This window comes from Cyphomyrmex costatus, unplaced genomic scaffold (genome assembly GCF_001594065.2).
Source record: "Cyphomyrmex costatus isolate MS0001 unplaced genomic scaffold, Ccosl1.0 scaffold171, whole genome shotgun sequence".
NCBI classification, from domain to species: Eukaryota; Metazoa; Arthropoda; class Insecta; order Hymenoptera; family Formicidae; genus Cyphomyrmex; species Cyphomyrmex costatus.
The window spans coordinates 89,428-106,702 of record NW_017275727.1 but is presented as its reverse complement, the minus strand read 5'-3'; the positions used below and the strand labels follow the sequence as shown (position 1 = coordinate 106,702).

General features: G+C 36.8%; 1 protein-coding gene across 1 annotated transcript in view; it reads left to right on the top strand.

Annotated features, from left to right (window-relative positions):
- LOC108771981 (dystrobrevin beta) overlaps positions 1-17,275 on the top strand; it is a gene marked incomplete at its 5' end in the record, with an annotated part of 129,826 nt that overhangs the window by 56,952 nt on the left and 55,599 nt on the right. Inside the window, one exon of the mRNA XM_018537412.1 lies at positions 13,967-14,112. Coding sequence (XP_018392914.1) covers positions 13,967-14,112 — 146 coding nt within the window. The remainder of the gene's footprint in view (positions 1-13,966; positions 14,113-17,275) is intronic.

Sequence of the window (17,275 nt, the reverse complement as noted above, 5' to 3'; positions counted from 1 at the left end):
ATAAAGGACTCTTATTATAAACATAAACGAAAAAAGTTAAAAGGACGTTGTAAGAGTCAAAAGAAATAATTTAAAACAACAATTAAAAAAAGAAAAACGCATATATGTAATAAAATAATTTCAAAAGAAAAAATTTTTCTTCGAAGCTGTACATTAAAAATTAACAATATAAAAATATTTGTTTAAAATTTAACTTTTTTCGTTTATGCTAATAGATATAGTTTTATAACGTATGTACATATATTGTGACCGTACTTGTGAGAAACGGCACAACTTTGTCACTTCATCCGTTGCTCTATTTATGCGATAGCTCAAAAAGATGGACACAATAATGTAAATAGTAAAAGTGCGGTTCTTCCTTGTAATTTAATGGGCTGCGATATTCGAGCCGTACTAATTTCGTTGGGCACCAGGCACGAGAGAGCGTGCCACTCTTCGCACTAAATTTTAAGATGTTACGCTCGGACAAAGAAATTACAGAGCAACGAAATTCGCGACGGACGGGCTCAGCTAGCTCAGCCAACGAAATTGGCAGAGGGGGTGGTTCGCGGTAAGCGGGGAACAATGTCGGAGAACGAGGTAGAGGCAGAGACAAATATAATCAGACAGCAATTAATATTAACAATAACAAAGAGTTTCCAATTTATTCGATCCTCGTCGATACATGAGTGGCGATGGTTTTCGTAACCGCGCGGTCGCACGTCGACGACAAGTTTACTTTATTACAGAGAGAACAATGACAAGGTCGTCGACGGCGGTACTTAGAAATGGTCGACTCTAAGAACTTCCAACAAACCGACAGCCTAATGCTGATCGGTGACACGCGGCTCTACCTTAATCTTACGAACCGGAATCTCGACAATTAATACGAACAATATGACTTGGCAGTGACACGGGTGAGCAATAACGATAACTCTGAGCATATAAATTTCCTGATTCGAGCGAACGGTCTGCGTTTATCGATAATAACAATGGCGCTAGTTTTTGCCGGTACGGCATCGGTTGAATCAAACCCGCGAAACTCACACACGCGATTCGCTCGAGACGCTCGCAAAATATTACGCGATCGGTGGCTTTACAATACAATTAATAACGCTCGTCTCACCAATATATTCCTCGTCAGCCGTTCCTTCGGTCCTCACGAGAGCCGACAGCAAACCTCGTCGGTGACGAATATTCTCGAAGCTTTCCAAATTTCGGCGAGATCCTGCGTCCTTATTCCGGGCCAGTCACTGCACAAGTGCCGATCGGAAGTGCTCGCGGATTCACGCAGGTCGTCAGGCCCTCTCTTATCGGCCTCTGCTTTCTCTAATTGGCTCGCTGCAACCGCGTGACCCCGCGACGAATCCCGCGGGTCCTTGCGTGTCGCGGATCCTTCTGCACTGTGGCGCGCTTTTCCAAAAAGGCGGAAAATGCTTTCTGATCGCTCGACGATCCTCCAATGGTCTTTGTGGGCTACGGTGCTTCGGCGGAGGTCCTGCCTGTAAATCCGTTCCCAGCTGACGTCTCTCTCCGAGGCGTCTGCAATAATCGTGCGATAATCCACAGAATAATGGCGGCATTATAGTAACAAATATGAAATAATACGACCTGCGTGTACCGCTCTTTCCGTGACTCCAGTCGAATTCCTATGACAGCAATGTCTCCCTCGCCGCAGGTAACGTCTTCTTTCTTCTCGCGATAGGTGAGGCGGTCGAACACAGAGACACAACATAGCCACCGGCTTTGATCGTGATTAATAGTGAAATCCGAGCTCAGGATCGTCTTAATTTTAACTAAAACTTAACTAAATAGCGACAAAAAGAAGAAAGAAAGAAAATAATACAATAATCGCAAAAAAAGAGAATAAAAATAAGTAATACAATAATCGCAAAAGGAAATAAAAATAAATGATAATGTCGCACATTCGCTTGTGCGCTCGCCCGTTGACCCTGAAGGACCCAGGATCTCGCATTATGCCGTTTTTCCGAGTGACTGACAAAATGTCACGTCACAATATATATAGAGAAAAATTTAGACAATACAGTGTCGAAGTGCAATGAACAACTATTATTATGGTGTAAGTATTCTTTTATTTGTGTGAATATTTAATATCGGACTTAACCTAACCTAATCTAATCTTCTACCTTTTGCATCAACTGTCATCAGCTTATTGGTCAAGAGCACTTATATTGAATTAAAATGGCGGTGGTTACCTAACCCAACCGACGCAATGTAGCGTCTCTGTTTTTCTAGGCCTCTATAAGACTCTAGTCTCAAGGTCTCGAAAAGGCCAAGCGACCAAGGATCAGATGTTGTTCCCGGAGATTCCGGAGAGGTATAATGATACGAGGACCTATTATCCTTGGTATAAAAATATGTAGTTCCCCTTCTCATTCACACTCGCCTTAAGCTATGCTTTGCAGTCAACCGACGAGCATCACCAAGTGAGCCGCTTAGATGTCGAAGCTCAAAAAGAGAGATGCTACTAACCGGTCAGGAGCTGCAGACGTTAGATACATCTAGTTCATCCCCTCCGATGAGCTTGAGCAATTAACTCATTGTATTTTTCTATTGTCGTGAACTTGACAATAAGTGGAAATGAGGTGCGTGCTAGGAATCCTGAAGACTCTTACTATCTCTGGATGGAGACACTGACACGTCGAGAGAAGACGCGACTCTTGATGCTGTCTCGGTACAGTTTTTCGAGAGTATCTTATGGAGACCAAACATCATGAGCTTATGATCTCTTTGTTCGTCGATTATGCATTGAAAACTAGCCGCAAGACCATCCGCAGGGGACGAGAACCATTGACAGGTATCGCAGGATCAGAAAGAACTCCCACCTCGAGCTCAGCAAAGCGATCCTCAGGGACGATAAAATAATCGAAAGACTGGCGATCCATTGTCGCAGATAGTCGCCCTCTCGATGTCCCCAACACGTCAAACTCAATTATCTTAAAGTTAAGAGTCTCCAGCATGGGCTCAAACCGATTTAAAAGAGTGAGACCGGACTCAATGCGTGCAATTCTGTGCTCTAACATAGGGTTTGGTGTCAATTGATCGAAAAACAATTGATCGAAAGCAATTGATAGAAAATCAATTCATCGAAAAGACAATTTGTCGAATAGACAATTCATCGAAAGAAAATTGGTCGAAAAGATAATTGGTCGAAAGTATAATTTGTCGAAAGGATAATTGATCGAATAGACAATTGATCGAAAGAACCACTGATCAAAATGATAACTAAATGAAAGGACAAACAAATTCACTGCTTTGCAAACAAATTCACCGCTTTACACACAAATTCACTACTTTACAAACAAATTTGGAATGTTCCATTTGTTGGTGTGAGATAGATCTCACTTAGCGTGGAAAGTGTATGCGTAGATGCAGTAGGTTCCGCTCCCCCTGCGGGAGGGCTCCACTACTGTTAAAAATAACCTAATCCAATCCATTTAGTGGTGTGAGGTAATTCTCGTTTCGCGTAAAAGTCGAAACTTATGTGCCACAGTACAATCATGAAAATCGTGTACCCTTGAAAGGGGAAGGGGTTGGAGTTCATGTAGAAAGTCAAAATGTTATAAACAAATTAACTGTTTCACAAATAATTTCATTGCTTTACAAACAAATTCACTGATTTACAAACAAATTCACCTCTTCAAAAATATATATAATATAATATAATATATAATATATACCGGGTGTCCCAGACCACCCCTTTTATCTCGAAAGCAGAGCATTTTAGAAAGAAACGTTTCAAACAAAAGTTGTTTGACTCGAAGGGGGACATAAGATGGTGCCATCGATTTGACCTTGGATAGTCCTCTGAAGGTTACGTGAAGGTCACCTTTAATTTTTTAAATGGAATTATGTAATTTTTTTTTAAATAGCGTGATTCCTCTAATTATTTTGCATATAAAAGTATTAAGGTAGAGATACCAAAAAACCAATAGTTTTCGAGATATTTTACACTTTATTTTGGTACATTTTGACACAAAATGTTAAATAACTCGTAAACTGTTGACTTTTTGATTATCGTACCTTAATACTTTTGTGAACAGAATAATGAGATAAATCAAATGGTGTAAAGAAAACACATAGTTGCGTATTTAAAAAATTATCCATTTTGCATACATATTTTTTTTAAAGCAACTATGTGTTTTCTTTACACCATTTGATTTATCTCATTATTCTGTTCACAAAAGTATTAAGGTACGATAATCAAAAAGTCAACAGTTTACGAGTTATTTAACATTTTGTGTCAAAATGTACCATAATAAAGTGTAAAATATCTCGAAAATTATTGGTTTTTTGGTATCTCTACCTTAATACTTTTATTAAATGATGATATTCGTAGACTCGTAAGATTTAAAATCATAGAAAGTGACAATGCCTAATCGAGTCATTGTAACAGGATATTAATGTTAATTATAATTGTGTGAAATTATGTACCGTGTATGTAGTCCTCCTCTCGACGCTGATGGATTTTCAGCATTGACGCATACGTATTAACTACCGCGGTAATATCACTTTAGTTAAATTGACACTACAATCTAACAAATTTTGATGCTATAGCATCTTAATTAGATCTTAATAATATGTTGAAAGACATATATTACTATTTAATAATGAAATAATGATAATTTTAAATCTGTGAAAATAATAAGACTGTGAAGAATATCACAAGTTGGCGTTTCGTCCCGGTTTCCATTACTGGACTCCATCAGCGTCGAGAGGAGGACTACATACACGGTACATAATTTCACACAATTATAATTAACATTAATATCCTGTTACAATGACTCGATTAGGCATTGTCACTTTCTATGATTTTAAATCTTACGAGTCTACGAATATCATCATTCAATATATATATTCATATCGCGCGGCCTGAAAAATGCGCTATTACATATTTAAATATTAACAACAATGTGAAGAATATCACTACATCGACTAGCCAACAGAGGTCTATAGTTACTCATTCCGATTCTCGCAAGTGCTGAATTATATGAGTGATTGTTTATATACTTCTTTCTAACATCTCCCCAAGGCGTCTAAGGTAGGTTTCCATTACAATGCCTTACTGATGAGTCCAGTAATGGAAACCGGGACGAAACGCCAACTTGTGATATTCTTCACAGTCTTATTATTTTCACAGATTTTCACAGATTTAAAATTATCATTATTTCATTATTAAATAGTAATATATGTCTTTCAACATATTATTAAGATCTAATTAAGATGCTATAGCATCAAAATCTGTTAGATTGTAGTGTCAATTTAACTAAAGTGATATTACCGCGGTAGTTAATACGTATGCGTCAATGCTGAAAATCCATCAGCGTCGCGAGGAGGACTACATACGCGGTACATAATTTCACACAATTATAATTAACATTAATATCCTGTTACAATGACTCGATTAGGCATTGTCACTTTCTATGATTTTAATATTTTTATATGCAAAATAATTAGAGGAATCACGCTATCTAAAAAAAATTACATAATTCTATTTAAAAAATTAAAGGTGACCTTCACGTAACCTTTAGAGGACTATCCAAGGTCAAATCGATGGCACCATCTTATGTCCCCCATCGAGTCAAACAACTTTTGTCTGAAACGTTTCTTTCTAAAATGCTCTGCTTTCGAGATAAAAGGGGTGGACGGGTGGTCTGGGACACCCGGTATATATAATATATATATATATATATATATATATATAATTGTTCATTCGATCAATTGTCCATTCGATCAATTATCCTTTCGATAAATTATACTTTCGACTAATTATCTTTTCAACCAATTTTCTTTCGATGAATTGCCCTTTGGATGAATTGCCTGTTCAATCAATTAATTTTTGACGAATTTTTTTCGATCAATTGTTTTCGATTAATTAACCGGGTACGGATGAAACAATCATTGTGTAGGCTCCCTCTCCGAAAAATAAGAACTCTGTGCTTCTTTGCCTTTATGGGCATACGCCACAATACTCTCCACCATCCAGCAAAACCGCCACGAGACGGGTGATGTACAAATTCCAGCAGTGCCTGTGCGGTACGTATGTACAGGATGAACAGTTTAGTCGTGACCAGTGCAATAGCCCGTCTTACACCCAGGGCTATGTTCAGATTCCCACCCGAGTGCCACTCAGGTATCCTTCTATCCTTATTGTTTGCCAAATGTTAAACAAGGATGACATGACACCCAGGGAGCACTCGGGTGGGAATCTGAACACGCCACAGAGTGGCGGCGATGCGTACTCTAGTATTGGGCCGCGGCCAGCCGCGCGAAAGCCCTTGCATCCATTTACGTCCACGGGAACCATGGCTCATACGTGTCGCGATCCCGGACAGTCGCCTTGACCCTGTTTGGATACTAGGATGGGAAGGAGGAGGCGACCACACCCGTCTCCAGCGGAACAAAGTTAGGAACCTACCTAACGACGCAGCTAAGATCTATTGCCCTAACCATTCAATCGCGCAGTTTCTCCACAAAGGTTACGAGGCTGCGTTCCCATGCCTGCGTGCTCCGACACGCACAGGTGAATGGCTCAGAACTATCTACTTCCGCATGTTTCGCAATCCCTAGAATCGCATCCTAGACTACACAATTATCGAAACGTAATTTCTCGTCTTTATTACTACTATTTTGTCTCTTTAGTCAAAGGAACTCCTTACAGAAGTCGGCTAACACGGAGAAGACCTCTACTGACAACACCAAGACGGGTGTCACTCGAGGGTAACTCCAGTCGACCTGTTTCATAATGTCACATAGAGCGACCCTCTGCGCCTCGTAGGGCACTCGAGAATGAAGTACGTCACGGTATCATCTTCGCCGCCACAGTCGCCATCAGCCGCGAGTCTGAGCGACGCCAGGCGCACCCGAAAGTCGCCATATCCCCGTAAGCACCTGCGCGTTCCAACGCATTACAACGGTCCGGTTGAATCCACCGCGTACCAATCCTTGCTTCAATACCCCCGAAGAATTCAAATGTGGTTCGGCCTTTGGTCAAAGATTCCCACTTGGCTTGCTACAACCCTCCTTCCATCCTCCTTGATGTGTGACACCGCATCTTTGTCTCCAATGTCTTGATAACAATGTTCCCTATCTAGATATCCTTACCTCGTCTAATCTCATATCGTGTCCTGCTTTCCTGGTGAAAGATCTGAACAGGGGTTTTATTCGCGACCACTGCACGTAATGTCATTCTGTACGCTTATACCACCAAAATTAGCGTCTTTCGTTGCAAATTCTCTAGTGTTCTAACATTGCGTGCCGTACAAAGTGTCCGTCCAATTCGCGTATGCTACGGTCGGTGCGAACACATCCGTATATATTGTGGACAGCGCCTGAAATCAAAGTTCCCACGTCGACTTTGCTAATTTACCCTAACCTCAAGAATAACGATTCTATCCTACCCTTGAAGTATTAGCAATGGGACTTCACTCCCAAACCTTTATCAAAATGTATGCCCAGATACCTAACTGTCTTTAAAATTAATTGATGTTTTGCCTATTCTAATCGTGCGGCCTACTTAAGAACTTCACTTCTTTTCCTATTCGATTTACGATTCCTATTCGGTCGGTCTCTTTCTCTGCGTCCTATTGGAGCATATTTCGTCGTTACGGAGGACGATTGCTTCGGTCTTCTTTTCAAAGATCACCTTCGCATATCTATCCTATCTACTACCACGTAACTATTCTATCTACTACTTCCTATCCTCTAGTCTCGATTTCTCGCCTCGAGTTGCCAGAAACTATCATTACCAAATCGTCCGCGTAGGTCGCGAATTGGCCTAAGACCACAGTTTCAAGCTGTTTAGGCAAGCCATCAAACATTATGTTCCAGCAGATGGGACCGAGGATAGAGTCTTGTGGGCATTCCCTCATGGCCTGCTTGGAAACTTTCCTACCGGTGAATTCTATCTGCACCTTTTTATCGCTGAAGTAGTTCTGAAGCACCTCGAAAACGTTTCCGGAGCAGTTCCTATCCTTAAGATAATTTAAAACTAGGGGCGATCAAACATTATCAAAGACGCCCAAGATATCGAAAAGAAGAGCGACAGCGTGTCTTCTTTCAGATTCACTAACCATCCGTCTCAACTCCACGATAGCGTCCTCCGTCGACTTACCGTACTGTTGACCAGAAACATTTTCAGCCGCCAATGACGTGCGAGTCGAGCTTTTAACAGCTTTTCGAACAATTTCTCTATAACCGAGAGGAGACATATGGGTAGATAAAATTTTGGGTCTCTCTCGTCCTTGTTCTCGCCCTTCAAGAGGATCCGAAGAGAGCCCTCTTTCCAGACTGAAGGGAAGATTCCCCACTGAAGCCACCTGTTGAACAGCCTGACTAGCTGTTCCGGAATTATCCGCCGCCTTAAGGACTGTGACCTCCACCAAGTGAGAGCCCGGTGCCTTGTTATTCTTAAATGTCCTAACATCCCTGACCAATTCTTGTTCCATAACAAAGGGGGCATTGACTATCGCAGGGGCAATTCGCGAATTATTTTTAACTACCTGTTGCGGCGTGTCCTCACACTAGCCTGTCATCGGGGACGTATACGTCCAGGAGCTGGCTGTTTGCTCTAATGTCCTAGTATAGCTTTCACTACGCTGGAGAGCGCCAAGCGCCCTCTCAATGCAGAGCTTCTCTGCCTGTTGCTTGTAAACGAAGCCGCAGACGTCCGCTTTGCTGTGCGACATGAAGAAGTTTTGCCAGCTTCTGAGCTTGGTCCTCTTCACCTCCCTGCTGTATTCCTGCAAAGATGAGCGGTACTTCAGATGCAGCTCTTGGTGATTCGGCCCACCTCGTTCCCTAACGACCATGTACGGATCTTAAAAATTATTTTAAAAATTCGCAAGTAATTTTTATCATCGGAACTCTCCGGAAGGTGTTAGAATTCATTTAAAATTACACAAAAATTAGAATTTTCAGAACTGTCGCAAATTGTCAGTGTCTCATCTTTGCTACTGAAAAATAAATTTTTGGGGGAAAATATCATTAAAAATTGAAAATAACAGTATTTATCGCCAGAATTCTTCCTGAAACTCATGTAGAACTATTTGTTTTTTTAAAATTCTATAAGAATTTGTGGTCAAAACGTAATAGGTCTTCTACAATAAGCCATTACTAGAGACCCTAAAAAGAGAGACTCGCCAACTCGTCACGTGACTATGGGTGATTCTGATTGGCTGGGGTATGAATCGCACATCTGCGTTCCATGAACATGTACCATAACCTATTCTAATAGAATACGCGTACATGACTGATGATACATGTGTTGCTGTCAGCTTGTGTTGCTTACTGACTAGTAAGTTAATTTATCACATCTATGTAAAATTTTAAGAAAGGTAATGTACATATATCACGAATAAGCTTCGAATTAATAAACGCTTCATAGTTAAAAATAAGAGTAATACGAAAGTTAGAGATACCTATTTCATTAATAATGTAATTCTCTTGTAGGTTTTGATTTTATACATTTTGGAGATGCCACATATATGTTGTGCAGCGAAATGTTTCAATAAATCCAGTGATGAATATATGTTATTCAGATTTCCCAAGGAAGATCAATATCGGAAAGCATGGATAGATGCTGTTTTTGGCGAGAATGCAAGATCCATAAATAATCTGAGATTGTGCGAAGTGAGTGTTCATCGTAAGAATGCTATGCATCCGAATAAAAATAGTTTAAAAAGTGCTTCTCCATTTAATGCTTTTCTCATTTCAGGTACACTTTGGGCGATTAGATATATTGGTGGTAGGTTGCCGGAAAGAAGTAAAAAGAGCTGCGATTCCATCACGTTTTTGTCATTGTCCCTCAGAAAATATTTGTAAATCGCAGGCAAGAATAATTTTGCAACATTTTTCATGATACGGTTAGTTACAGGACAAGCTACGTTTTTTACTGAAATACAACAACGCTCATATGTATCAACTGCTTGACAAATATGACTATCAGACATTCTTCTTATTTTAACATTATGCACATTAACTTCATCTTTCTTCCGCTTTCTTGTTTGCGATTTACAAAAATTTTCAGAGGGACAATGACAAAAATGTGATGGGATTGCACCTTTTTTTACTTCTTTCCGGCAACCTACCACCAGTATATCTAATGGCTGAAAGTGTACCTGAAATGAGGAAAGCATTAAATGGAGAAGCATTTTTTAAACTATTTTTATTCGGATCCCGCATAGTATTCTTACAATGAACACTCACTTCGCACAATCTCAGATTATCTATGGATCTTGCATTCTCACCAAAAACAGCATCTATCCATACTTTCCGATATTGATCTTCCTTGGGAAATCTGAATAACATATATCCATCACTGGATTTATTGACACATTTCGCTGCATAACATATATGTGGCATCTCCAAAATGTATAAAATCAAAACCTACAAGAGAATTACATTATTAATGAAATAGGTATCTCTAACTTTCGTATTACTCTTATTTTTAACTATGAAGCGTTTATTAATTCGCAGCTTATTCGTGATATATGTACATTACCTTTCTCAAAATTTTACTTGATAAACGATTTATTACGTTTAATTTTATGTGATAAATTATAACTTACTAGTCAGTAAGCAACACAAGCTGACAGCAACACGTGTGTCATCTGTCATGTAAGCGTATTCTATTAGAATAGGTTAGGGTACATGTTCATGGAATAATACAATCTTGGTATAATGGCCCCGTCCCAAATTCTTGACTGGGACCACGAAGTAAGAGAGAAGGAGATCGAACTTAATAGAACACAAGCTGAAAAAGTGGTCCTTATTCGTGACCCCTAATTGGGAGGGAGTCCGCTGAAAGGAATGGATTCTTATGGTTGGGCGCTATTTGCAATTAACCTTACCCGAACAGTCCGGCCTGGCTTGCATTCACGAAGTAAGAGCGTGCTTGTATTATACGGAGAGGTTAAGACTAAGAATTCCAAAAAATTAAAAAAGGTAAAGATTTATAAGAATTGATAGTGAATTCGATAACTTGCACTACGCTAGATTAGTACGTACTAAAAGCTACTGTGCACGAAATTAGCAGAGTTAAAGCATATAAATAATTTAAACGATTAAATATTCAATAACATAATATAATATATTAATATAATATTCATTTTAATATTAAATATTCAACATTTCACCTTTTTTAATTTTTTGGAACTCTTAACCTCTCCCACGATCTCTTACTTCGTGACCTCTCCGTATAATGCAAGCAATGGATCAGGCCGGACTGTTCGGGTAAGGTTAATTGCAAATGGCGCCCAACCATAAGAATCTATTCCTTTCAGCGGACTCCCTCCCAATTAGGGGTCATGGACTAGGACCATTTACGTTTCACAGAGTTCGATCTCTTTCTCTTTTACTTAGTGAGTGGGACGATACTAGCCAATATCAAAAATTTTAATTTACGCTAGCGAAAATAATGCGTTTAAAATTACAAGTATATCAAAGGGACGTTATTTCAGATTATTAGAGATGCGTTTCAAGACCGAAGATATTTCGGCGCGCAATTTTGGGGGGGTGGGAGGGGAATTTACATATATTAGTTTAAAATAAATATTGCGAAGAATATTACTACGTCGACCCGCCATCAGAGGTCTATAGATATTCGCTAAAAATTCTCGCAAGTGCTTTGATACGCGTATATCTGTATATATAGAATCTCGATTTAATAACTTAAACAGGCGTCTAAGGTAGGCTTCCACTACATTGACTACTGATGAGTCCAGTAGTGGAAGTTGGGACGAAACGCCATAATTACGTGATATTCTTCGCAATATATATTAGATTAATTTAAAAAATGTTTAAACGGAATTATTGGCTCATTGCCCTTATCTCTTCAAATTAGTTGTTTAATACATATGGAGCTTTATCACAAACATTTCAATATCAAAAAGCTGCCGCCAAAGGCGAGTAACAAAAGTCAAAAAGAGTTATGAGAACAAAGAAGATGACGCAATGCCCGTGAAAAATGGCGCCACCCGAACGAAGACCGATTCTTTTTAGGGTCTCTAGTCATTACCTAAGTTTTAAGTATTAAGTCATAAGAAATTGACCACTCACAGTCGATTATTCTTCTCACATTTGATTGTGATTGATAAATTTCTTATAGACCTTCTACAATAAACCATAAGTCATTACTCACATGACATAAGTGTTAAGTCACAATTATAAGTCATAAATCTTAAGGAATTTGCATCTACAATAAGTCGTATATTAGATCGTTGCATCATAACAGTTCAGCAATTAGATTCAACAATTAAATTCGACAAGTTTGATGAGTTCAATGTTACAAATTTTTTGTAAACATTCATATTCCATTTTAAATGTTATAAATCACTTCGATCTCAATATTCTCGATTCAGTTTTTAGGTTATACGAAATCAGTTTTCTCATAAGAAATGGCAGACACATATTGCTTTTTGATTGGTCAATCATAACGTAATCATAAGCTCTAAGTCAGAAGAGATGGAATTTGACCATCTCCACTCAGTCACGGACTACCGACTTATTACTATCTTATGACGCATTACTGACTCGCTTGCAACTAGCTTCTGACTTCTGATTTATGACTTATGGCTTATTGTAGAAGGCCCATTATGATTTAAGACTTAAAACTTAAATAATGGCTTATTGTAGAAGGCCCATAAGACAAAGTGAGACGCTGCGTGAACCTGGCGTCTCAGTTTGTTTTTTTGGTTTTTCCGTTTTAAAGGGCAGAACTCTTATTTTTATACATATAGAACTATCGAAAATACATTCAGAACTCTCAATAATTAATAAGTTTCCACGAAATAATTGCCAGCTTCACACACACAAAATAATATCATTTGAAAATAGTAATTTTGTGCCACACGTCGCATTGAATTTAATCCTTCCAAATTAGTTAAATATGATTAAATAATCAATTTGTATTGTAAAAAATTAACTTTGAAAAACGCTTGAAAAGCAGGTTTATCACTTATTAGACCGAATATGTATCTCGATCATGTGTTCATTAAAAAATTATCCTATCAATTTAAAATTTCTCCTATCAATATTATTGTAGTAATTGACATAGAAATATTATTGCACAGTATACGATTACTTCACAATTAGCTAAAGAAGTCCTAAATTCTCCTGCATGCGATATGAGCGATTTCTAATTAAGCTAGTATTAAGAACAATGTGGTACTAGCGCGAAATAAGTGAAAGTACCTCATAAAATGTTAAATCGTCAGATTTATATCGACTTATAAATATAGTAGATATATTTGTATATCCATTGTCATGTCGCTTTTAACTCTGTTTGAATAATTTTTTTTAAGTTTTACTAGGTTCAAGATGTAAGTTTCTTATACATGAATATCCTCTTTTAATTTGCTATCATTATTAGTCATCTTAAATGTATCATTTTTATGTACAGTACAAAAGCAACTACCCTTTAAGAAAAGTATTAATGCGTTGGATGTAAAGTTTGACGTGTATAAGTTACCTATTCGATCCTTTTTTCTGCTGTAAGCTTGTATAAAAACATTATCCACCTTTAAAATATTGTTATTTCGTATTTATTATACAAGCGTTGCGATATGTAAATATTATCGTCCTGCAAGTATTGTACCAGTCAAACGCGGCAAATACTTTAATTACCTTAATAGATTGGAGACGAAGCATTTGCGATGCGTTCACAATTTTGCCATATTGATATATTTTTGTTAGATTACGGTATATATATTTAGATACCAATAAATATTGTAGCTTCCTGAAATCGTGCATGTGTGTATTGTTATAATTGATGAGTTGTTAATTTTAATTTAAAACTTTGTAGATGCTTATGTCTTGGTCGCGAGTAACTATAGCAAATTGGATGTATAAGAATTACGAGCAAATTGAATAATGCTTGGCAATAAAAATTGCATGCTGCAATTTTTGTTTAAAAAACTTTTATTTGGAAATTGCTTCGCGCCAAGAAAATAGAGATTTTCGATGTCAGGTCTGCGTTCAGGACAAACAGCTTACCAGGGAGCGGTTCCAGCAGTGCCAATAATAGTTTGGGCCGATCCTTAAGAAACGACTTACTGGTAGCTGCCGACAGCGTTACTAATGCCATGTCAACGCTTGTGAGGGAATTAAATTCAGGTATGTTGAATAATAATGCGCTATAAAAAATCTATTAGTATCAATAATAACAATTGATAAATTGGACGTGGATGTATTGTATATATAGAAGTAGAAATTAATTTTTTAAAATATTCTTCAATTAAAAATATGTTAGAATGTGTTGAAAAAGAATTGGGAAGAAAAAATATATATAATAATTAAATAAGAGATATTTAGAATTTCTACACATATCTATCAAATACATATAATACTAACAAAAATTCGTTTGACAAAACTACGTCCAATTATGCTTATAGTTTTAAATAGTATAATTACACAATATCGCTCAGCATATTTTTCGTGATATAGTACGTTTACACTCATTACATAGTTGGTACATGAATTTCGCAGAATATAGGTATTATTATCTCACAAACAGAACTAAAGGTAATTTTTAAGAGGCAATATAGCGCCTCGTCGTGAATTGTGCAGATCAATTTAATATTACAAGCTTTTAGCTACGAAGTATGTTAGCATCTCTATCGCCGTGTTTTTTAGCTGATGGCATGTTAGTAATACGAATTACGATTTTATTATCAGTGGCGCCATAAATTTGTTAAATTGTCGATTGTCTCGCAGGCGAGGTGGAACAATAGATAAACTGATCTGCATTTACCACATATTATCGTGCGTAGTATTTTACAACGAAATCATGTTTATTAATACTAGACTGTTTTATTACTATTGCAACTATTTTTGCTCCTGCTACATGTACTATATATTCTCACTACTACCACACTGTAATTAGTTACATGTTTCATGCCATTTTATAAATGTTTTGTCTTCATCTTCATTCTAAACATATATGGTAAAATGATAAAACAGATATATTTTCCAATTTTTCTAAATAGCATTTATACTAATTTCTTGCACATCATACGTATTATTTTATTGTTTTAATTCAATTTAAAATTGTAAGAAATATAATAATATAATGGGATTTATCTTTCAATTACTTGCTGTGTACTAATATTTATCTTTCAAATATTTACAATTATCGCATTTGAGTTGGATGTACACCCACAGGCATGCCGCACACGTCGTATTTATTTATATTCTCTTACATTATTAAAGGATCATATAGCATGAAAAAAATGCGACTCTTCATCTGTTCTTAGTCTTGATATTTATTAATCGATTTGTAAGATGATTCATATTATACAAATGCTATCTAGGTGATCCGAAATTCGCGGATTCGGAGTACAAGACATGATACTTTATGCTAAAACAAACAACTTTTTCTTTTAGCAAAATTGCGTCCGACAAATAGTTTTTGCAAGAGAGCTTCTTGAAATTAACGAATAAGCACTTGGATTCATGTAGCGCTCAGGGCCGGCGCGCGCACCTCACTTGCGAGTACCTAGTACGTGACTAGTATTCATAAATGATGTCTTTTAAGACGCTTATACGGCTCTGTTATGATTAGTTTACGACATCTTAAGACTGTACTTAAGATATCTTATCTTAAATAATAAGAAAAAGCTATGAACAATATCGGCATTTCACCTTTTTTCATATTGTGTTGCATAAATGATGAAAAGTTAATGAAATAAATACTGCCTTCATTTCTTACGTAATACATGAATAAAAAATTGTCTGCTTGCATAATAATAATGTGAAAATAAAGACAAATGTAAATAATAATGTGCTTCGCGAGCGTTCTTTTATGTCAAATATTGTACAATTACGTGACAGTTAAATAGTATCATTAAACTTAAAGAATAAACTTAAATTTATTGATCAAACGAGTACATTTGTGATTAAAAGTAAAGTAAAATCGTCCGGCTAAAGCTACAATAAGCCATAAGTCATAAATAAGAAGTCAGAAGCTAGTTGCAAGCGAGTCAGTAATGCATCGTAAGATAGTAATAAGTCGGTAGTCCGTGACTGAGTGGAGATGACCAAATTCCATCTCTTCTAACTTAGGGCGGAATCCATAGACGTTGCTTAAGATCTGTCTTGAGATAGTCTTCGTCAAGATCGACTTAGGGTCCAAAACTAGCTTAAAAATGCCTTACATGCATAAATGTATCTTGAAAACTCGAGTTTAAGCTTGAGACTGCCTTAACAAAGCTCATGCTTAAGCATTATGCTTCGTCAGGCTTTGTTAAGGCAATCTTAAGTTTAAACTCGAATTCTCCAACATCGGAAACATTCGGGATTCTCTAGAATCTGTCCAATGACACTTTATTCACAAGTATTAAACGTAACGCGCGGAATTGTATGTATAAATATATTTAGCAGTTAGAAACGTGTTCAGTCATGCAAGAAAAGGTTGAATAGGTCAGAACTGGTATGATTATGATTCAAGTATGTTTTATGATTTTATTTCTTACATTTCAAATATAGACATATAATGACTTATTCATTAAATGAAATTATTCATCTTTTGAAAAATAAATCCATAAAAGGCATATTACGTTAAGTTTAACGAAGAAAATAACCATAATTAACTATAAATTTACTTAAAAATGGATAATCTAATCATATTTATTTTAGTGAGACAATTTTTTACATTAAAAAAATTTTTTTTTACATTTTTGTTGTTGATACCGCATAAAAAGTCTAGAATTTTGGAAAATTGAATCTACTGTCGTGTTGACTTCCTGGCCATTCAGGAACAAGATCCAAAAATTCCATCTGCATTCCTACAACAGCCTTGCACAAAAAGACAATACGATAAAAATAAAATATATATGTAATATACGTGAAATAAGCATTGTTAAACATTAATAAACATTGTTTTTGTTAATTTACCTGGACATTTAAAGAAGAATATCCTTTTCTATTTCTGTACATTTCACCTAATCCTTGAAAATTATTACCAAATAATCTTATATGAATACAGTCTATTGCTCCATCAATACAAGGAAGTCCAATAGCTCCATGTCCATATCCTAATTTTTTAAACAATCCTCTATTTTCTTGTATAGTTGCTTGGTTTGTCGGAAATTTGACATAAGTATTTAAACCCATAAAAAACCTTTTTTTAAAAAAAGAAAAAAACATACGCCAAATGCATATAAAAGATACTGAACTTCTTGATCAAAAATAGATATGAGATAAATATAATTGACCAAGTGTATTCTTCATTACGCCAGTCACATAAGACAGACCAAAAGTGACTATAATTGTCAACTGG